The sequence below is a fragment of the Schistocerca cancellata genome, chromosome 6 (genome assembly GCF_023864275.1).
Source record: "Schistocerca cancellata isolate TAMUIC-IGC-003103 chromosome 6, iqSchCanc2.1, whole genome shotgun sequence".
Lineage (NCBI taxonomy): Eukaryota > Metazoa > Arthropoda > Insecta > Orthoptera > Acrididae > Schistocerca > Schistocerca cancellata.
The window spans coordinates 45,021,348-45,046,096 of NC_064631.1; the positions used below are offsets into that span (position 1 = coordinate 45,021,348).

The window sequence follows — 24,749 nt, forward strand, 5'->3', positions numbered from 1 at the left end:
TGCAACAGCGTAGAGTGTATCTGACTGACTGACTGACTGACTGAACGGAAACAAAGAAAGCAAGTGAGGGCAGGTGAGGACACTTTCACTCATTGCCCATGTGGCCCAAATAGCACATGAATGAGTCACTGGTTGGGAAATGTGCAGTAGGTAGCAAGTAAGGAAGAGGACAGTTAGTAGATTAGCAGGTAGGCAACCACCCCCTCACCTCATATGCATGTTTGTTTGTGCCCATACACAATCAACAAAACAAGTTAATTTTAAAAATTGTCCTCGCTACCGTGTCTGAGAAAACAACTACTTCATCATGCTATGGCAGGCCATATTCTTCGTGGCTGGGAGCCATGTTGTGGCCTGCAGGCCGTATGTTGGACAGCTTTAGAATAGACCATGTTTTGTGAGGGACAGTTGTGGAACTCCTAACTCATGTATGTTTGTTAAGTACTAGCTGCTCTTGTATTTGTTCAAAATGTACTTTCCTGATCCAAGATCCATGAATACAAATTTCAAATTGTGTCTGCGAGTCTGAGTATTGATATTAAATCAATTTGCTCTTTAGGATGATCCTTTGTTTTACTTTTGCTTTCACATACAAGAGCAGTGTGGCTAAACTTGTTACACTAGTTGCAAATTGCTTGCTAGAATGGACAGCTCTAGTGGCATTCTTGTTGTTTGCGATGTACCTCTTGTGGTGTCATTTGTCATTGGTGTAGTTCATTACAGTATCTCTGTTAGTTTAGGGTATGCTGAAGTTATGTTTATCATTCAATAAATATTCTGTATTGGGTTTTATGTATGCTATTTAATTTGCTTGATTGATTTCAAAAGTAAACAATCTCATCTTCAGATGTGCTATACGCAACACACACAACAGTATTAAATATAAATCCATTACAGTGCACAAATATACAAAGTGTCAAAAAATTTTACAAAATAATAATTTGTTAATTAAATTTTAAGAAAACAAGCAAACTAAAAGGTCATATGAGAGGGCAATGTGGTAAGTGTATTTGTGGCCCCAACATACACAGGAATGTGTATTACACTCACCTCATTATGTAGATAACAAAGAAACCAATTAGACTAAAATTCCATTGGCTGATCATTTGTAACAGTGAAGTCTCTTATTATAAAGTATAGGAACAGAACAACTTACACCTGCAAATTTCATGAATTCTTACCACCACTTTTATAACTATGGAAACAACTGTTTAATACATAATATTTCCTGTCCAAAACACAAGGATGCTACAGAGTGGTTGATGTCTTGAATAGACTGAATTGCATTTATTTATATGAACCATACATTCATTTCCACCAATAAAGAACCACACAATTGCCCTTTCTGCAGGTGGAAACGAGAATTCCATTTGTCTGTGGCTGGTGACACAGTGCAAGAGAAAGACCCCATTCATTATAGTACACTAAAATATGTTATTGTTCATTCAGAAGACATTCAACACCAATTTTCTACCATAAGATATTGTAGTGAGCTGTGTGAAGACGACTTACGAACAAGATGATGTATTATTATCGATCCTGTGTTCTTGAGAAAAGGAGAACCATCAACTGCTTCAAATGTTGGGATTCAGGAAGTTCCATTCAACTCCTGATAACCGAAGTGTATTGAAGGTACTAATATGAGAAACTTTATTACACAAATGTTACCTCACATAATTTTTTGACAACAGCGACAAAGCTTATGGTAATTTGTGTGGATATGTGCCAGCTTTCTGTGCTCTTTCTTGGCTAGATTATTCTTCTGTCTGTCATGAACTCTGAAGATCCATTTCATACAAATTTTCCCAAATAAGAAGTGTTCTTCATCTGAGAAATATTTTAAGTGCAAATGTGCTTCTTGTTCCAGTAAGGAGCACAATACCCACAAGAAAAAACTTGGTATATTGATCATTATATCTGGGTAATTTTCCATTTCTGCACCATGCCCTCCAAACTGCTAACTAAGCACATCAGTTATTGTTGACTCTTCAGAGAACAGAGGACTGGTCAGAAAGGGCCAGTTCCAACTTGGATTCTAAAATAGATGGTCCACAAATCTAATTTACTGCTAAAATCTTACAAGTTATTGTACTTGAACTTGAGGGACACCATTGTTGGCAGAAACATGTTGACAAAGTCCCGGAGTTGCAGATTTGGTGAGAAACTCATTTTATCACATTTGTAAGGTTTTTAAAGGAAGGAGATTAAACATCCTTGTATGTATTAGCATAGAACTTAGCAGGCAGGCAGGTGCCAGATGTTGCAGTGGCATGAAACATTTACTTTGTCCCACCTGGCTGTGTCTCTGTTATTTATGACTGATTTAACTCTACAAATACTAATCATTGTACACTGTGGATGGCAAAGGCTGGTGATTGATGGCTACAGTTTGAGCTCTTAATCCTTTCCCTAGTTAGCTGCATCCTTGTGTCAAAAGGCTACTGTTTGTGGTGCAACAAGTTTACAACTTTCATCACCGCAGCACTGGTGCCAGATACAGTGAAATGGGTAACCAACAGGCCACTTGTTATCTAAGGGATGGAACACCTCAGTAACATAGGAGTGATGAAGTTAAATGCTTCCTTACTCACAGAGTTGGATAAATCGTGAAGCACAGGCTGTCCTTGAATTTTATAAAGTCCGAGAAGGCAGGTGCTCCAGATATGTTTCAAAACAAACCTTTTACTCCATATTGTATCATTGTGTATACTAATGGGCCTAAGTAGGAAACAGTGTTGGATATTTAGTCACTTCACTACTTACAGTGTGATAAGTCAGTTTGAATAAAATTGGTGGATCACATTTCACATGAGCATCAAACAAGCTTGTATAACAGGATAACTACAACCTGAACTTCCACAGTCCTTTATAGAACTAGGAAATACGTGTGACCCTGCTCCCCTTTATCACTTTCCTCCTTCCCAACCCATCCCTACAGACACAGTGGCCCAACTTGGACAAGTGAAGTTCCCTGTTGTGGTGGGTCTTGGGGCATAAAAGATATAATGAGTGGGAGAAAAGAGCAGGGAAGACATCTACAATTTATACACAAATCTGTAGAGTTCTATTATTTTTTCATCATTTCTTTTACATATTTATTTAGTGAAAGCTTCTCTTAGCAAAAAGAATGTTTATGGTAATGTATATATGTCTTAACTAACAATTTCCACATATCAGTTTTATTGAATTATTATTGAGGGATCTAATACTAAGATGAATTTATTGCAGATCTTCCATTTGGATGGGAAAAATGTGTGTCTGAAGATGGAAAAATATTTTATGTCGATCATGTAAATCGTCGTACAACATATACTGACCCGAGACTGGCATTTGCAACAGAAGAGAAGGAACATCCACACGACTTTCGTCAACGATATGATGGATCAACTACTGCTTTACAGATTTTACATGGCAGAGATTTGACAGGAAAAGTTGCTGTAATAACAGGTGCTAACACAGGAATAGGTAAGATTGAAGATTTATATTCATGAAATAAGGCAGCTTCTACCTTTAAAGAAAATCAAAGCCATAGGTATGTTAATGGATCATAGACTTCATTATATTAGTTAGTTATATTTTATTGGAACGGAAAATTGGTTTTGGCTTCACAGAAATCATCAGCACAGAATTGAGGAAATGTTTAAATAATGTAATCCATACAAATGTACTGATTGTGAATATCATGCATCATCATGATTTAGTATCCTGCTCACGTGTGAAGTGCAAAATTAGTGTTGCAAACAAGTGTATTGCCACAATATGTACTCACTTCAAGAATGTCGATACTATAGACGTAAGCAGCTCGGAGTGAATGTTCCATAGAGTCCACAATATTCATTTAAATTCGTCAAGAAAGGAGTTACTTGTTGACAAAACATTGACTCATATTTTGAGGAACAGTGTGGAAAATGGAAAAGGTGGCAAACAAATGCAAATGACAAAGTGTTTCAGGCGAGTTGCAGACAATAAAGTCATCAGTCAGATGCAAATAACCAAGTGGTTTAAACTGAAAAGGACAGAAGCAAACAGTCAAGTTGCAAGTCTGATGTAAGTTACAAAGTGGTTTAAACAACAAAGGACTACGCTGAATGAAGCACAACTTTTGCCAGCTCCAGATGTAAACTCGCCTATTGATAGCCGCCAGGAAGCAGAAGCAACGTACAATAAGGACACCAAAGATCTTTTTATGTACATGATATCATCCAGCAGAAGAAAACACAGCTGCCATACAGACAATACATGGAGCAGCAAGCAAAAAGAAGGTAGTGCACCTCTCTCACCTGAATGATTTTTTACTACAAGCACAAAGAACAAGGAGCTTCCAAGATAACTGCCACTTTGATGAACAACCATAACCTATAGAACTGTAATGCCTTACACAGAGCAAAGAACCAGATATTGATTGATTAGTTGATCATTTTTGTAAAAACCAACAATGTACAGCTTTTTCCAAAACTTCATTTCTTCATCACTTTTCAATGTTTACTGCCATCTTCACTATCGAGTTTGCAGATGTACTTCAAAACTCCACCAGTATTCTTCTTAATATCGCTTATCGTAGAAGTATCTACACCGTACTTATCAGCTAACTTGCAACAAGTTCTCCTTTTTAAATGAATCAATGATGTTTACTTTGTCTTTAAGTGATAATAGTACTCTCTTCCACTTCAAAGCAAAGATGCAACATGGTGCAGCGGTGCAGCAATTGGCAACTGTCTAACTCAAACAGTAATTAAACACACAGGGCAAAGATTGCATGGGCTGCAGGTGCAGTGGTGACAGTCAACATGTTTATGCATGCATGGACTAGACTATGAAGGTAATTGCTCATGGTTGACTATCTGAATAATCGTGAATCCGTGCAACTGAGGTCCAGATAATCAAGTCTCCACTGTACTAGATTTTCGCTTCTGAAAGCTACTGTCTGTAATTTTACAATATGTGTTGATTTGTGTGTGTTTTTATAAACACAAAAGATTTCGAGCTTATTCACATTTCACACACTGTAGATAACTTGTGTTTTCTGCATGCTGTTTGTAGATGCCATCTGCATTGATATAATTTTAAATACTTTGTTTATTTAAGTGTATATACATCAGTCAGTGTATCAGACTTGATTGTCTTCATGTAATTTTTGCTTATTAAAATTGTTGTTATCCTTTGATGTTTCAAATATTTATTATTTCCATCTTGAAGTTCCTCCTGCTTTTAGAAATGGCCCTATTCAGAAAACAGATGGAAATTAATGATTCTCGAGTACTTTCAGTTATTTTTGGCAATGATTTCTAGTGGTAACTGAAGATCCGCATGATACTGTGAATGAATGTTTTTATTGTTCGGAGTATGATTCGAGTGAGAGTGACATCATTAGACCTATAAAGAAGTATAAAGTGACAGTGTTTTCTAGGGATTCTGACACTATAATGATGAAGGTGAATCTATTTTTGTGAATGATTCGGTTTGTTAAAATGTTAACCCTTTCTGAGATGGCACCAGAGTCTCACTAGGGTACTGGCTATGCCAGTGCATAAACGAGACCCAGGCACTGCCTCGAACGTATTCAGATCGTCTTTGTTTGAAATGCATTTGAAAGGAAGTCTTACAGTTCTGCAGAATACTGATTTGCATTTCTTGGCAGCTCGGTGAAGTGATTATATTTCTACAAAACTACAGACACATATTGATGAAATACTGTTAGGTAATTATCTCTAAGGAAAATTACCAAAAAAATGGAACTTAAGTAAGATGTTCCCCAACATTTGTGGACATTACAAAATTCAGAAATAATGGCCTAAACTAATTAAAACTTGAAGGTTATATGGAATGGTGTACCAATTGTGACTAATGAAGATTGCAAGAAAATAATATACATATATATCAAGGCAGTTATCTCTCCTGTGTGATCAGAAACATTTGTAACACTGAGTCTGGTTTATGAAGAACCACCAGAGTGGGAATGTGATAGCAAGTGCCTGGATGCCTAGGCGGTGTCAAAGGTAGCAATACTAGACTGACTGAGCAAGTTTCAACTGGTAAGAAAGATAGGTCTCTAGGGAATAGATTTGTCGTACTATGACGGCTGTGATGATTGTCTGCTGTACTTCACAATTTGGCACCATGGGAGGATTACCATCATGCCTCCATGGTTGCAGTGAAATGTGCAGATTTGTCCAGTGTTGGCTTGAAGCTGGACCACTACAAAAAAAAGTGAACCTATCTGCATTGATGGTTTGGTGCTGTTGTATAGGAACTAGACTGGTGCTATACATGCCATTGCATCCACTTCCATTGCTCAGGACCAAAAGCATCTCATAAAGAAATGAGCATGTGAAAGCCACTATTACTGAGCTAAATGTTAGCACTACCATTATGACTATGACCAGCAGTCAGCATTATTGACTGCCATATTGAATAGACATAACACTTCAGCGAAATAATACTAGGCCTCATGTGATGAAGAATTGCAATCCTCCTTCAGATAATGGCTAGTGCCACTGGTGTTTGGCGTACATGTTTCTCTGACTTCTCATCTCACATATCTGTAAGATGGTCAGAAACTAGCTTTCCAAAATCCCACAGCAGTCTCTATTGATGCCTTGGTGATAGCCTGTAAATCATGAGAAGAAACATGCTAGAAACATCCATGGAATGATATTTAGAGGCTCTGGTTGCAGCATCCTGAGTGCTTCATGCCATTATGATTTCTCTAAATGAGAGATGACATACAGTTTTTGTTTTGCACTCAGATTTTTACAAGCAATCTTCTTTGTAAATTAAATGCATTTTCCCAGCATCCTACCAATGAACCAATGTCCACCACAGTAGAGAAGGGTGCACAAAATCAGTATCAGAACAAGAGCCGTAACAAGGATATGATTTGTGCAGTAAGGAAATGGGTTGCTGATGTTGGATATGGGAAGAATAAAGGATAGTGTGATCATAATTTAAAATAATTTTATAAATTATAAATGAGGAATCAGATGTTGTTATGCCTGAAGCAAGTTCCTATGGTTCTTGTGCTATTGTTTGCACAGCTTGATAACACTGCCACCTAACAAATATTGAGCACACTATCTAGAATATGATTGCAAACTTACAGGTTGCTGATACCATCTTCACTTTTTTTACTGGATATTTATATTTTTCATTTGATGTACCCTTCTAACACTGAGAGGAGAAGAGCATGCTAACTTTCAGGAAAGGGTCCGCTGTGAGCTGTGGTGCAATAGTGTGATGTAGTGATTAGTGTCACTGGCTGCTCTGCTACATGTTGCCAGTTCAAAACTGACCATGAGCCATTATTTGTAATTTAGTGTTTATCATTTCTGGAAGGTTCTTGAAATATTTTGTGTTCATAATGTTACTGTTTTCTGGAATTATTGATGTTTTTATGAATACCAGGAGTCTGAAAATATTCTGTGTTTTACAAGTATCTGCACTGTCCATCCAGGAAGTCAGTTCTGTTCTGGATGTATGCTGGTGTTCATCACTATTGTAGAATACAACATAAAGGAAGGTTGAACAGTTAACTTGCTTATTAAGCTAAACATAAGATGGTACAGAATACAATAACAGGGAAGTCCAAACAGCGTAGTTTATCCAAACATAGGGCGTAGCCCAGTGTGATGACAGTGAACAGCACAACGAAGAATGAGTAGTCTGCAATTGTCTGACAGTATGCAGTTATTGTACAGACAGTCATAACAGAAATGATCATGCTTGACCAGATGTAAATATAGCTTAAGTCCTAAGAAACTTCGGTTCAGTTATCACTGTAACAAAACTGCACAGTAACACTAAGTCCCCAGGAAGTAGGCTGGTAACTGCTGGGTGGCATGGTGGAGTAATGCGGATTATTGTAGATTTAGTTGAGCTCCAACAAATAGGATTCCATAGCCAAATGACGCAAGTGGCCTGGAGCGAAGCTGCAACTACAACTGCTGCTGGTAGTTGCACTGTGGCTTAAGTATACTACATTGAAGGACTATCAATGGGCTCTTGATGACCATATGTCCTATGAACAGCAAGTAGTCTCTGTTGTTGCTGCACATACTGCCTGTGAGCGATAATGGTGGTTCCCGATGGTACCTGCAAGAATTACGCCTGTAAAGAGAATATTTGGAATTAGCACTGAATCCAAACACACAATGTAATGGTGAGGCATATAACAGGTCCAAAGGAGAAGGAGTAGTAGTAGCAGTAGGTCAAGAGGAGGCAGCCTGCAGGGCATAGACATCGTGCTGGAAACAGAATGGCCGACTAAGCGGGGGCCCAACCCTGTATATACCGCCCCCCCCCCCTCCAATAAAAGAGGGCCTTACCAGGAAGGTTACAGGCAGCACAAGGGCAGCTGTGGCAGAAGAACCAGGCCATAGTGGAGATGGCACCACCTGCAGAATGAGAAAAGCTGAATATGAGGCATAGTGTGGGAGCATGAGGAAAACAATGAAAACACCATTTGCAAGTGTTCTTGGGACTGTATCATGGTACATGTGGAATTGCTCACAGGTGTACACATCACTGCCTGATGGAACTTCGCGTTGGACTATAGGTCCGACTGCAGTGGTGGCAGGAAGGGTGGCGGCAAGACGGACCAAGCCGGCCACAAATGGGTCAGCAATGAGAGAGGCTACGTCATTGGTTACAGGGCTGGCTTCAGCAGTGACAGAGCCAGCATTGTCTGGACCAGAAACGACAGGAGAGCCGGCCACAACAGTGGATGTCCTTGTGGAATCGGTGGTGGCCGCCATGGGTGGTGTGTCAGGAGAGGGGGTGGAGGAAGATGCAGATTGTGCTATGTATAAGGAAGCACAGAAAATCAGCTATGGAAGCAGGATGAGGAACAGGTCAAGAGGCATCAAGGGAGGGGGCACAGCATCAAGGCAGCAAGGAAGGCACACTGAAAGGTGTGGAAAACATAAATTGCAAGGAGCAGGAAGAGAGAATGACCGAGCGCGCATTTGGCTGCAGCAGGTACTGACAGTGTTTCGAGGCATGTGGAAGTGTGCTTGGTATTGTGGAGGCAAGTGGGTACAGAGGGAATAAAGGGGACAAGGAAGCAAGAAGCCAAAAACAAGGACAGAACAGAAGGAGAAATGGAAGTCGGAAGAAGGAAAACACGTGCAGAAGGACAGGTTGTGTTGGGGCCGGCGGTGCTGGAGGCCACACATGTTGACTGGAGAGAGGGCCATGTTGACAGTGCAGGACTCATCGAAACTTGCCATAGGTGCCAGTGGAAGATGGGCGAAAGGCAACTCTCCAGGAGTCTGACATGACACCTGGGTAGTAGCAGAGCCGGCCGTGAAGGAGCCAGTGGCAACAGGCAATGGAGCCTGTAACAAAGGTGCTTGGGAGCCCAGAGAGGACAGAGAAGATGCATTGGAAGAGGAAGGGGGTGCAGAAGCATGAGAGACAGTGGGGGCAGCATAATGAGCCATGAGCTGTTCCCAAAATTGAGTGTAAGAAAGGAAAAAAGGTGAACTCCAGGATTAAGGGACAGAAAAAGGCAATAAGCCAAAGTGCCAGACCAGATGTGAAGAAGAACTTTTTTGTGACAGCCTTGTTGGTGACAGAGACCACAAAAGCTGATGAAGGATGGTGGACCCTGGCTCCAAAGTGTCTTTGTGAACCTGAAGCATCAGAAGTTGTGGCATTCATAATGGTGAAGGGGCAACATCCAGAACACTAAGCTGCTCAAACAGAAGAATGGCAGTGGGCCTTGCCAAAGGATTGGCTGCCTGTTTTGGAATCAGTTCCCCACCCAAGAGCTGACTTTCCCTTCATCCGGTGCTGCAGAATGGCTGCCAGAGATGGTTTGTCCGTGGTGACTGAAAGGAAGAAATAACAAGTACTGTTTGCTATTCAAAGCACAGAGGACCAAGGTCCACAGATCACAGAGAAGTTCACAGTCCAGGTACTGACCTGTCAAAGAATTCACAGTTATAGTACTCAAGAAAGGTTCGCAGTTCTGAAAACTGCACAAAAATTGTCACAGTCTGAGTGATGGAGCACATGCAAAGTTCAAGGTTCTGTAGGTGGTGCTCATGTAAGCTGAGTCCACAGTTGTCAGTTATGATGACCAGAGTCTGAAGTGCACAAAAGATAGGTGACTGAGAAGCACTAAATCGGTCTGCAGAAAACAATTCAATACCAATAATCCTCATCATTAATTGTAATGCAGCACACAGTACAAAAGAAGGTTGAACAGTTAACTTGTATACTGAGCCAAGCATAAGATGACACAGAATACAACAGGGAAATCCAAATAGCATAGTGTATCCAAATCTCTGATGCGGCCCAATATGAGGATAGTGAACAGTACAACAAAGGAGGAGGATTTGCCAGTAGTCCGACAGTGTGCAGTTATTGTAGCATCGTCACAGAAAAGTAAAATCTCTCATAAGACAGACATAACAGAAATGATCGCCCTTGGTGAGACATAAGTAACTCACAGTCCAAAGAAACATCTGTTCAGTAATTGCCATAGAACAACTACACAGTAGCACCAAGTCCCCAGAAAGATGGCTGCTGGCTGCTAGGTGGCACAGTAGAGTGATGCCATGTGCTGCAGATTCACTTGAATCCCAACAGATGGGAGGCCGTTGGTGATCAGCACTAATGGCCTGAAGCACAGCTGTGACTACAGCTGCTGCTGGTGGTTGCACCAAGGCTTCAGTACACTGCAGTGGAGTAATAGCAGTAGGCCCTTGATAACCGTTTGACCCACAGATGGAAGCTAGTTTGCAGCAGCAGCACCTCTGTTGTTGCTGTAGGCGCTGCCTACGAGCGATGATAATCGTTCCTGGTAGTGTCTGCAAGCATTATGCCTGTTAACAGAATATACATTGTCAGCACCAAATCCAAACAAGTGATGTGCTAGCAAGGAACATAACAGTCTTTGAAGAAGGAATGCCTGCAGGCCAAGAGCTGACAACCCACAGGATGCAGATGTGCAGAAATGGAATGGCCAACTATGATGGGGTCCTGCCATGAATGAACTACAGTAATAAATGTGCTTTCAGTGTTAAGTGTTGTATTTCAGTGATGACCTTGCTTTCAGATTTGGACTTGAATATAGTTACAATGTGAAAATATTTAAAGACAAGAGATGATCTCCATGCTTTTCAAGAGAATTAAGTTACAGTGGGACTGGTTGATGAGATGTGGGAAACCATTTGAGATCTTAACTGTTAAGATAATAATTTGAAGTGAAGACAAGGTACTTGCATCTTCTGTTTATTCTGTCCTATTGCCTAGTGCTCTGAGGTCCTGAATTTTTCTGCTTGATCTCTATTTTTGGTTCTGTTGCATCACTTCCCTCTCTTTCAACAAATGATGGGAACTCTGATTACAAATGCTAGCTTTTTTTGATGTCTAACAGTGTGTACCAAGCTTTGTTACCAGTCTTGTGAATATTATGTCTACACTTTGGCATGTCGTATATATGAACAGTATAATACCTAATACAGACATTGTGAGATGTAGGATGCTTATGGCAATCCATTATTAGAGAACCTAGTTTCACTCTGTTGCAGACTGGCTACCATCCATCTCCCAGTCTATTTAAAAAATTGTGCATGTGCAAAAATCAGTTCTGTTTGAGTTCACTGCCAACATATCATTGACTGAACAAAAAAGTAATAATTCTTACGGCACCAGGTCAACTGCCACACGAACACAGAATTTCAGATCAACTCATTTCATATCAGTTTCTGGTACTACGTACTCAAAATTCAGCGTACATGTGGTCAGCCTGTCAGAAAGATTAAATGTTCCTGTCCTGGCAATGGAAGACTATATTTTTAGGCCCAAAATGTTAGACAGGTATCCATGATGATAAGAAAGGGCTCTTCACATGCTGTGATGTAATAAAAGTCAATTCTAAGGTATTATGAAAATATGGCTTGATGTAAAAGAAACACATGAGAGGAAAAAAAAAACACAAAACAAGTAAACTGTGAACTTGAGAAAGCTAAGAAACATTTTGATTAGCTAACTCTGTTCGAGTATGCTGAAGTAAACTGACATCAACAATTACCATGACATTTCTGTTGTACCCCAAACTTACAAGGTATTCTCCAAAGCACTGCAGGTTACATTGGTGGAAACACTAGATCATAAATAGGTGACTATCAAGTTGTTAATGGTCAATTTTAACTACCTCAACTGTATTATTACACATATATTGTGTTATGATGATTTAATTCTTTGAACACCTTCAGGTTGCTGAATTGTGCTTAGGTCATGATATAAAGGTCTGGTTGTCATAGGCGATGTTACAGACCAAATCCAAAACACTGCTCATAAACATCTTTCCAACCATGTGGCAGAAGTATGACTTGCATGCTGCATACAGTAATCTTGATCAAGCTGGAGCCAGGATAGGCGGATCCTGCTTTGAGCATATCTGGAGTTTGAAAAGAGTATTGGAAAATTACATCTTGAAGGATCGGGTAGTGTCTTTGTCGACAACCAAAAAGCCTGTTATTTGATTGATTGGGAAGTACTGTTTGATGTCTTAGGCTTTGAGACAGCTATTTTCAAAAGTAAATTTTCATGTGAGAACTAATTTAGTTAAAACTGGTGTCTGACAGAGTGATGGACTCTCCCCAATTCTGTTCAGTTGTGTTTTAGGGAAAGTTGTTCAAGAATGTGTGTGGGCATGTGTCAAGAGTCGTGGCACCCATCTTGCAGATAATTTTTTCATTTCTAATTCTTCAGTTAAAATGTGATATATCCTTTCAGTTGACATCTGGCAAGCATGAGCAATTTCACGCACTTTCTATTGGCGATCCTCCATGACCATTTTGTGCACTTTTGGAATGATTTCTCGAGTAGTGACACATATTGGCCGACCACTGCATGGATCATCATCTAACTTCTCCCGACCAAATTTAAATTCATATGAAGGAGCAAAGTCCCCCATGTATTCTGGAAATCAGCATGAATGTCCTTTGCTTTCATACCTTTATCTACAAAGTACTTAATCACTGCTTGAAGCTAGATTTTTTTCTATCTTCGCAAATAGCTACATGGGAACAACAACAGAGCCACGTCACTGCCACAGCTCTCTTCCAAGAGCACTGATGTGGCATGTGTTTACAGGCAACAGTCCAATGAATATCATGTGAACAACTTCTTGCACTACTGCTGACCTCTCTCGTGGTGATTCCAAGAACTTTTCAAATCACTCTAATATGAGTGCAAGATCCATCTGAAAATATTGGGGTTTAAGATAAACAGGCAGTATAGACCACGAGGAAGAAGTAGGGCTGCAACATTACAGGAGAGCATCCTTAAGTTGATATACTTCTGCCAGCCCAATAGCTTCTTTTTCTGGTAGGTGGCTCAGTTGGTACAGCTTGTGAAAATCAGTTGTCTCAGTCAGTTTATAATCTAGCACTCTGTTTAACTTGTCACAGTTTATCAACACAATGCTGACAAGAGTAAAATACAGGGTGTCCCAAATCTTTTGAGCCAAACTGACACAGGTTTCTATGGGTTCACAACTGATTATATTGAGATTGGGAACCAATGGTCAAAAATGAGTATTTATCGTATTATGGACATACACTGCATAACAACAATGTAGCTCATAGTAATTGTTCAAAGTGACAACCACCAGTCTTATGCATGTATTGCAACAGCGCATGCCGTTCTCCCACAATCTCGCTAAGGCCCCAGGTGACTTTTGTACACTGGAGCATGCAGTGGGTGACAAACAGCGTACACCAATAACCACCAAACATACATACTGTACACAACTTAGCTCATACCATGTGTCATGTAATGACCATAAGCATCACATCAGCGCTTTAACCTGGCCACATGCACACAAGTATCCCTGGTTTCAGTTGCCCATTGCATCAGACAGTTTGTGATGTGACTATAGTGAGTTGTGTTACTGTATACAGTCAAAGATGGAACGTTACTCATCATGAGAGTTGGCAGATATGCATTTAATGTACAGTGAGGCAGGATGTGGTGCCTGTAAATCAGCACAAATGTACAGAGAATGTTTTCCCAGTGGGGGTCCTAATTGGAAGAAGTCTGTCTCCATGGATACAAACTTACAAGAGATGGGATCGTTCACGGATCAGAGAGCTGGCCGAGATTTCCACCAAAGACATGTCCAGACACCAGACTTTGAGGACATAGTGTTGGATTGTGTGGCCAACCATCCAGCAATAAGCACCCATTAATGTGCCCATGAAATGCACACTTGGAAATAAAAGTGTGTAGGGTACTGGTGGAACAAGTATTGCATCCCTATCATAGAACATGTGCAAGCACTGGGGTCAACAGATAGTGAGCCCTGCAGCCACTTCTGTCAATGGTTTATCCATCACAGTGCTGTAGTGCAGAACTTTGTACAGTTTGTATTGTTTACAGAGAAGGCCTCAGTCACCCATAATTGTGTTTTTAACAGTAACAGCAGCAATTTCTGGAGTGAGGACAACCCCTACTCCACCAACATTGGTGGCCACCAGCAACGATTCTCTGCCAAATATATTGGTGGGTATTGTCCAAGATCACCTAATAGGATCTTATTTGCTGCTTTCCTGTTTCACTGGTCCGTGTTACCGGGTATTCCTGCGAGATGTGTTGCCACAGGTCTTGGAGACTGTACCCCTTATTGTCCACATAATGATATGGTTTTAACACAAAGGTGAACCAGCCCACTTTGATGTTAATGCCCATGAGTACCTAAGCAATGCATACTCTCATCGTTGGTTTGGAAGGAGAGGTCCTGTTCCATGGGCTGCACGATTACTGGGTGTCACACCTCTGGATTTTTTTCCTCTGGGGTTATGTCAAGCATTGGTGTGTGAAACCACCTTAGAAGTGGATGAAGACCTGCAATAGGGTCCAAGCTTTGTGTCTCCTGGTACAACAGACATTAGGGATCTTGAAAGAGTGCGGCAGAACTTCATACACCGTTGCCATGCATGCATTGAGACTGGCAGTCGTCACATTGAACAATTATTATGAGCTATGTTGTTGTTATACGGTGTATGCTATGTATGTCCATAACACAATAAGTATGCATTTCCAACTGTTGGTTCCCTGTCTCAATAAAATCACTTTTTTTATCCACTATCACCCGTTTCAATTTAACCCAAAAGGTTTGAGGCACACTGTATTAGTGTCTGTGTCATGTATTTAAATATTAATCTGCGCTTTTTGTTTTTGTAGGCTATGAAACAGCAAGATCATTAGCATTCCATGGATGCATCGTAGTATTTGCTTGTCGCAGTCAGTCGAGGGCTGAGGCAGCTATAGCAAAAATTCAAGCTGAAAGACCAAATGCTCGGTGTAATTTCATTGAGTTAGATCTTTGTTCACTGGCAAGTGTGAAGATGTTTGTCGTCAATTTTAGACACATATACCAGTAAGTTTAATTCTGTACTTTTATGTTTAATCATTTCTTAGTACCTAGAGACTGAGAGTGAAAGCTATGATTCCAATTTGGCCATAAGAAGTGTCTCACTGCTTCAGCAAGTTGGTCCCTGTAGCATGAAACAGGTTCACACAACACATGCTTATGTCCCTGCTGCCTGTTCCGTGTGTGTCTTCTGCTCTGTAGCTAAAAAGTCGAAATCATTAAGAGAAATTTGTGTGTAATATATTTTAAGTTATAGTGAAGTATTCTGTTACTGTAAAACTTGAATCAGGTGGTCTATTAAAGCAACCATCAGCGTTGCCCATCTTCATCTAAATCATTTTAGTTTCGGGAATAGTAGTAACCCCCTCCTTATGATAGTTATTTAAGCCGATACATAAGTCACTACCACTGATGCTGTACCTTAACTTGCAGCTCACATTCAATTCTGTTCCACATACTATGGGCACAGATCTTCAGAGTCTGTGAGAACATCATAAAGGAGTAAAATGCTCTGTTTTCAAATTGTGTCAATTGAGTTGTAATCCTTAGCAGTGACAGCTTTTGAAACCTCATTGTATGTAGGAGTTTAAACAGCTGACTGCTCGTAATGGTAAAGTTTCTGCTATATATGTACAAAACAAAATGAATCCAAAATCTTCCATAAGTTGGCAGAATTTACACATGTACCAGAAGGTGGGTCAAGTAGTCTGCAACAAATTAGACACTGCTGTGGAGTTCATAACATCATAGGGCAAAAGGAGCTGACAACATCCTCGAAATTCCATTCCATGTATTTGCAGTAAGGGTGAATATTGTGGTAACAGTTTTTTCTAATGCTCTCAATCTCTGCATCTAATAGGAAGATTTGTATTTGTGAAAAGCACACTGCTACAGAAAAGCAATCTCTCGAACTGTATTCCACAGTAGCAGTTTATGATAGCCTCCAAGGAAAAAAACCACAGCATATTTATTTGTTTCATTGTATTAGTATAGTAGCTGCTTAAAAAAGTGAATTTGTGCGCAAAGTAAATTGTGTTTTCTATAGCTCTACATTGCTCAAAGCGTATCGATCATTGCTGTTACAATACTTATCTCATCAAGCAGTTAGGTTTGGAAGTTTTCACTGACTGTTCTTATGTAGCTGTTTGCTACCAACTGATCTCACAGATTAAAGAATGTGCAGTCATCACAGAAGGTAGAACATCAACAATAAGAATTTTATCTTTCATTAAATGTATGCAGTGTTTCAAAGTGTCCTTCAAATATACTCTCAAATTGTGTAGTTTGTACTTTATACTTAAACTACCAAAATTTTCAGCATTGCATGAAACACAAAACCAAAAACACATGCTCATGTGCACACACACATGGTTACAAATCTCCAGAAAATCCAGTTTCTGTTTATTAATAACTTACAAAAATGACAATATTAATTAGAAAACTAGAAAAGGATAATTGCTGTCACCGTATAGTAGAGATGCTGAGCCGCAGAAAGGTAAGCAAAGCTTTTGTCCAAATAGGCCTCCATCAGAATTAGACAAAACGCGCGCGCGCGCGCGCGCACACGCACGCACACACACACACACACACACACACACACACACACACACACACACACACAACACACGGCCACAATCTCTGGTTGCCAAGGTCGGACAGTGAGCAGCAGCACATGATTGGAGATGCAAACTGAGTGTTGGGGGTAAGAAGGGAAGGCTTAGGTGGAGAGAGGGAGGAATTCAAGGTTGGGGTGGAGGACAGTAAAGTGCTGCTTGTGGGAGCATACAGGGACAAGATTGGGAGAGGGTAGAGCAGCTAGGGCAGTCAGAAGGTTAGATGGAAGGCAGGGGAGGGGGAGGGTGGAAAAGGAGAGAAGTAAAAAGACCATGGGTTTGTTGTTGGAATAAAGGGATGTGTTGCTTGAATAGGAACAGGGAAGGGGATTGCTGGGTAAAGGACAATGACTAACAAAGGTTGAGGCCAGGCAGGTTACAGGAACATAGGATATATTGTAGGGAGATTTCTCACCTGTGCAGTTCAGAAAAGTTGGTGTTGTTGGGAAGGATCCAGATGGCACAGACAACGAAGCAGTCATTGAAATACATGGCAAAGGCTGGAACATGTTTAGTTTAAATTTTTGACTTAAACATATTTGCTTGAAACTCTACCTTCTCGCAATGTAACTTTATGGTTTCTTAAAATTTCATTCTGATGAAGACATCCATAGATGATCAAAATCTAGGTTAATGTACCAAACAGTTATTTGCACCCAGTTGTCTGTGTGTTTCCTATGTTTAAAACTATATGAAATGAAGAATGTCATGTTGGACAGTGTGGTCAGCATCTGGGTGGTCCAGCTGTTTCCTGCCCAGTTTGTTGGTGGCCATTCCTGAGGACAGACAGCGTGTTGGTTGTTATGCCCACAGAGAATGCAGCACAGTGGTTACAGCTTAGCTTGTAGACCACATGACTGGTTTCACAGGTAGCCCTGCCTTTGATGGGATAGGTGATGTTATTGACCGGACTGGAGTAGGTGATGGTGGGAGGATGTATGGGACAAGTCTTGCATCTAGGTCTATTACAAGGGTAAGAGATTGGGAGCAGGAGTTGTGTAAGGATGGACGAGTACATTGTGTAGGTTCCGTGGATGGCGGAATACCACTGTGAGAGGATTGGGAAGGATAGTGGGCAGGACATTTCCCATTTCAGTGCACGATGAGAGGTAACCGGAACCCTGGCAGAGAATGTAATTCATTTGCTGCAGTCCTGGATGGTACTGAGTCACAAGGGTGGTCAGAGTGTGCCAGTTCGAGCATCTGCTTTAAGTAAACAATTTCCTAGCTACAAAAGGCTGACATAATTTGTAAAAGGCTTTTGGTATGTGTGCTAACAGCTGTTGACGGGTTTGTTCCTGGTATGTCTTACCATGAAACTACAATGGATGTGTCAGGGATCCCGGCGGATTGGCTCCCAGAGCGGAAGGCTTGGATACGTCGCAATCTCCGGCAGGCAAATCATTCGTGGTCATGCATTGTCCAGAGCATTTGGCAACAGGGCAATCCCACTGCCAATCGGAGCGGATGGCGCCAAGTTTCTGTAGTTTAAAAATTGTGTGTTGTTGACCTACAAAACATTAGTAATTTTGGTTCCTACTGGCATCAGCTATCCAGAGCTAAAATTTCGTGACACAATTTTGCTCCACTCTGTATGTCGCACTTACTGGTCCAGGATGTCAGTCAGCAGGGCTACCAGTGAAACCAGTCATGTGGTCTAAAAGCTAAGCTGCAACCACTGTGCTGCATTCTACGTTGGCATGACAACCAACAAGCTGTCTGTCCGCATGAATGGCCACTGACAAACTGTGACCAAGAAACAAGTAGACCACCCTGTTGCTGAACATTTCAATGACTGCTTCACAGCCTGTGCCATATGGATTCTTCCCACCAACACCAGCTTTTCTGAAATGTGCAGGTGGGAATTTTCCCTGCAGTACATCTTACGTTCCCATAACCATCCTGGCCTCAAACATCGTTAGTCGCTGTCCTCACCCATCCAGCCCCTTCCCTGCTCCCATTCCAGCGCTACACAGCTGTCATTCCACCACCACACCTAGTCTTTTTATTTTTTTATTTTTATTTATTTTTTATTTATTTATTTATCTCTCTTTCTCTCCTTTTCCGCTACGTCACCTCCCCCCCCTCCCCACCTCTCCTCTGCCTGCCACCCAACCTGCGGCACTTCACTGTCCACCATCCCCACCATACTATCCCTCTCCCTCCCTGCCCCAACCTCTTACTTCCCCCCCACCCAATCACCGCTCCCATCATGCACTGGTTCTGCTGCTCGCAGTGTGGTATCAGTTTTGTGTGTGTGTGTGTGTGTGTGTGTGTGTGTGTGTCTCTCTATTGTTGACAAAGGCCATTGGCCGAAAGCTTTAAGTGTAAAAATATTTTTGTTGTGCCTATCTGCGACTCAGCATCTTCGCTATATGGTGAGTAGCGACTTTCCTTCTCATAAAAAAGTTATGAAAGTAATACAGTACGTCGATATTGACTGACAGTTAGTCATCTGATGTTGGTATACACAAGGAACTCAAAAGTTGCTTGTAGCCTCAGATCTGCATATACAATGTAATGTGGGTTGTATGTGAAAAGACAAAATTGGAAGAGAGAGCCTTAGCCTATTATTTTGCATATTACAGATCTAAAGATGGCTTGTAGATAAGCCAAAAGTAGTAACTGATAAAATTACATTTGCGATCTTGACTATCAGGGGTTCTTCTGAATCCGCAGCTTTAACACAGCATATCACTTATCTCCAAATCTGACCATATTCAATGATCAATGAACTGAATTTGCAGATGAGTGCTGCTGTTGAAGATGTATGCTTCTGAGTTGCCAAATGCCAAAGGGTAAAGTTGACAACATAGTTTGGAAATGAGGTTCCAAACAGCAGCCTGCAGATGCAGTTCAGATCATAAGAAATAGCAGAAGGGTGTCACTGGTGGCAGGCATTGTTAAGCACAGGATGTATCTCCTGTCTTAGTTCATACCACCCATTGAGTTATAACTGCCACACACTGAAAGAAATAAGCAAGTTATTCATAATGTCATTAACAAACAGAATTTATCTGCAGTTTATTATTTGGTAATGTAAAGAAAGAAAGGCTTTTGAGTAATTAATTAAATTTTTTTAAAATAGTAATGTGTTTTCAGTATAAAAAGAAATATTTGACCATTCTTGGTGTTGCCATTGCCCTATGTTTTCAGATTTTGGTATTTTTCTATTGTTATGAAATGATTGCATGTACTACTTGATACTAAACTGTTACTGTATTCGCAGGTCATTGGACTATCTCATTCTTAACGCAGGGGTTATTGGGTTACCATTCTCATTGACGGGGGATGGATATGAAACATTGTTTCAAGTAAACCACTTGAGTCACTTTTATCTCACACTGCTGCTTCTGTCATCGCTGCATTCATCATCTAGAGTTATTGTTGTGTCTTCGGAATCCCACAGGTAAGTTACTGCAAATTATCCATTGGAGGGGTTTGTAATATGTCCCAATCCTGTTTGTCATGTCCTTCTTACTTCTTCATAATCACATAGTCATATCATATATTTCAACTCTATCCTTCTACTCTGTTCTTCTGTCTTCCTGCTGCTCGTACGTTGATTGCAGTACATTGAGTGCAGTACACTCAGTGTTTCACAGAATCAAGAATTCTTACCTGATCACATTATCTTGGGCATGCTACTTCAGAGGCAAATTTAATTGATTAAGATACTCTAGAGATTTCATACTAGTGTTGGGAGACATTTATGTGGAAATGAGGTTCCAAACAGCAGCCTGCAGATGCAGTGTAGATCATGAGAAATAGCAGGAAACAACAAAGATTGTGAATCCATTATTAAATCACTGAAGAGAAATTACTTTCATAGGCACAATGAAATATCAAGTAGACTATGAGTTACTGCACCCAGCCATTTGTACAATGCGTCTTTCAGGTACAGTCAGTTTCCAAACATATTAAAATATTAGTTAGAAAAACCCTATCATTAAAAGAGAAAAAGAGATAATGGGGACTATTACATTATGATTGTCTTATTACTAAAGTTTTTGAAGATTTTTGAGAAGATTTTCTGTGAATAGAAGTTCACAATCACAAAACATGCAATTTGTTGTCAGACTTGGATTCGGGAAAGTAGCATTGAGAGGAAGGATAGTTTAATCTTTTGTGTGTAAGGCATTAACAGGTCTAAATGGTAGGGTACACTTTGTATGAGTCAGTACATAATGAAATTAGGGAAGTACTCATAAATTATTCCATTATTATCAAGAATGCAGGAAGCAGAAGGTTGTCCTCAGGCATCAACAAATAAGGGTCAAATTTGATTCCAGTAGTGAGGCGTGCTGTAGGATTCCATTTTTGGATTGAAGTAGATTAGACGGACTTTTCGTTCCAATTGATCCATAGTGAGGAGATTCTTTGGGATGTGAAACAAGAATACACAATAAATATTTACAAAATAATAACAGGTATGTTAATGTACCTTCCACAGAAACCAAAAGAAATTCCTCTAGTGATGAGGAATGAGTCAAGGAAAATCTTAAGCATATTTACATTCAAAAGGATATAAAACTGGTCATTACATGTTCAATACACTTTGGTGCATATGATAATTCTTTGGCTATTGTAGCTACACATCATCAAATAAAAGAATAAAATTTAAAAAAATGTTTCACGGCACTTATTTACAATGATTACATTACTGCACAAAACTTGTACAGAAGTCAGATTGTAGATAATATTCACATTATTTGATATCAGGGTTGCTGCAGGTTCTGAAAATCAGTGAATATCAGGGAATTTCAAACGTATCAGGGGGGGGGGGGGGACGCTGAAAAAATCTCGATTTCTCTGTGTAGCATGAAATTGTTTGTTTACTGAGATGTCATCCTTCATCACTAGTTGGGCGCGTCTGAGTATGTGCACTGCTTCCATATTCTGTCGTTCTTATTGCTACTCCACTTCCCCCCCCCCCCCCCCCCCTGCAGTCAGTGTTGCCACCACTCCTTGCTGCTAGCCTAGCAGCTGCCGATGACGGGCAGGGGTGCGGGTGTGAGGAATAGTTTGTGTAGGTCTGATTCTCAGAGCTTGTTGAAGCAGCAGCTGGAGACAACGGTCATGTGTGCATGAGTTGTATCACAATGATTTTGTGAATGTGTGTGTGATGTCATTTTCTGACAAATGCTATGGCCAAAAATTTAGTTGAGAGTGTGACTGTCTTTTCTGTGTGCCTGTTTGTGGCTCAGCGATCATCTTTACAGTGAGTTGCTACCTATCCTCATTAGTATTGATTCTCAGAGTATTTGTACAAGATATCTGTTGTGTTGGTGATCACCATGGTCCCACTGCATCAACATGGTGTCTGTGACACGTCGATAGCTGGCCACACGAGTGGAATTCCATGATGGGCCAAAACTGTAGGCCATTTCTGTGGGTATCTCTAATGGATCGGGCCTGCCAATCTGAAGCCCATAGTTTCGCACTAATGTGCAGGCCCTGCCTGTTGGATCTAGTCTCACTGATCTGTGCCGTAATGTGGCAAATTTTCATGGCTTATCCATGAACCCAGGACTGTGGTGCTCCTCGGCAGGACTGAGACCATGGGCGATGGATTTCAGGAATTAAGACTGTCTCATCCCAAGTACATTGTACAGTGTGGCATTTTATAGACATTTTATTTATTCTAGTAAATTTTGGCACTTCGAAAGTGGTTTATATATTAGAAAGTATGGACGAGAAGAAGAAGAAAATTGTGGCAGTTGCTGGCAGTTTGTAAGCTATGTAGTCGTGTATTTCTTGAAAGAAAAATCACACAATACCTGTAGAATAATAGACAAAACACAGTGGATAATAACCAAAATAACATACAAGGGGTGTCTGTAAAATAAGATTCCCAATTTTTTTTTCACAGTGTAAAACATGTTTATTTCATGAATGCATACATTTTTGGAAAGTTCAGACTTTAACCTATTTTTCTACATAGTCACCACTGTGCTCAATACATTTTTGCATGCGGTGTACGAGCTTTTGAATGCCCGAGTCAAAAAAATCTGCCACCGAGTAGATACCTTAGAAGCACTTCTTCCAACTCTTCTCTGTCACTGAAATGCGATCCACACAGGTGTTTCTTCATGTCAGGGAAGAGATGGTAGTCACTTGGGGCGAAGTCCGGGCTGTAGGGCAGGTGTTTGACAATACCCCATCCAAATTCTGCGATGAGCTCATTGGTGGCTTTAGCGGTGTGCAGTCAAGTGTTATCCTGATGCAAACGCACCCCCTTGGACAGCATACCCCTCCTCTTGTTTTGAATTGCATGGCGCAATTTTTATAGTGTCTCGAAGTACCCGGCAGCATTGATTGTTGTACTGCTGGGCAAGAACTTGCACAATACCCCCTTCCTCTCCCAAAACACTGTTGCCATCACTTTGCCGACACTTTACATTTGTTTGAATTTTCCCAATCTCGGCGACTATGGCTGCTTCCATTGTTTGGACTGTTCTTTGGTTTCAGGTTTGCGGTAGTGCACCCAAGTTTCATCTCCAGTGACAATGGAGTCTGGGTATCCCCGCCATGAGTTCCGTGATCTTGAAGTAGTTCTTGGGCCACTTCAACACATTGCTGTTTGGCCTTTGGTCAACATTCTTGGTACCCACCTCGTGCGAACCTTAGCATACTCTAGATGCTCCATCAAAATCTTGTCACTAGAGGTTTTGCTGACATCAGGGATCATTTCGGAGAGCTCACAAACCATCACTCTTCGATCTGAGAGCACCGCTGCCTCCACTTTTGTGATTATTTCGTCAGAAACAGATGGTCATCCGGAACGTTCCTCACCATGGACACCAGTATGCCCGTTCTTGAACTCTCTGCACCATTTGCACATGTGTTGTACGCTCATACACTTGTCTCCATAGATTTCGCATAGCTGGGAATGGATTTTTGCCGGCGCAGTGTTTTTTGGCAGACAGGAAATGGATCACCGGGCGCAGCTCACACCTGGCGGGCGAAGCGAGGGGGAGATCTACATCTACATCTACATGATTACTCTGCAATTCACATTTAAGTGCTTGGCAGAGGGTTCATCGAACCACAATCATACTATCTCTCTACCATTCCACTCCCGAACAGCGCACAGGATAAACGAACACCTAAACCTTTCTGTTCAAGCTCTGATTTCTCTTATTTTATTTTGATGATCATTCCTACCTATGTAGGTTGGGCTCAACAAAATATTTTCGCTTTCGGAAGAGAAAGTTGGTGACTGAAATTTCGTAAATAGATCTCGCTGCGACAAAAAACGTCTTTGCTTTAATGACTTCCATCCCAACTCGCGTATCATATCTGCCACACTCTCTCCCCTATTATGTGATAATACAAAACAAGCTGCCCTTTTTGCACCCTTTCGATGTCCTCCGTCAATCCCACCTGGTAAGGATCCTACACCGCGCAGCAATATTCTAACAGAGGACAGACGAGTGTAGTGCAAGCTGTCTCTTTAGTGGACTTGTTGCATCTTCTAAGTGTCCTGCCAATGAAATGCAACCTTTGGCTCGCCTTCCCCACAATATTATCTGCGTGGTCTTTCCAACTGAAGTTGTTCGTAATTTTAACACCCAGGTACTTAGTTGAATTGACAGCCTTGAGAATTATACTATTTATGGAGTAATCGAATTCCAATGGATTTCTTTTGGAACTCATGTGGATCACCTCACACTTTTCATTACTTAGCGTCAACTGCCACCTACCACACCATACAGCAATCTTTTCTAAATCGCTTTGCAACTGATACT

General features: G+C 40.9%; 1 protein-coding gene across 1 annotated transcript in view; it reads left to right on the forward strand.

Annotated features, from left to right (window-relative positions):
* LOC126191218 (WW domain-containing oxidoreductase) overlaps nucleotides 1-24,749 on the forward strand; it is a 128,107-nt gene that overhangs the window by 37,740 nt on the left and 65,618 nt on the right. The window contains exons 3-5 of the mRNA XM_049932020.1: nucleotides 3,229-3,465; nucleotides 15,196-15,391; nucleotides 20,228-20,407. Of these exons, the coding sequence (XP_049787977.1) occupies nucleotides 3,229-3,465; nucleotides 15,196-15,391; nucleotides 20,228-20,407 (613 nt within the window). The remainder of the gene's footprint in view (nucleotides 1-3,228; nucleotides 3,466-15,195; nucleotides 15,392-20,227; nucleotides 20,408-24,749) is intronic.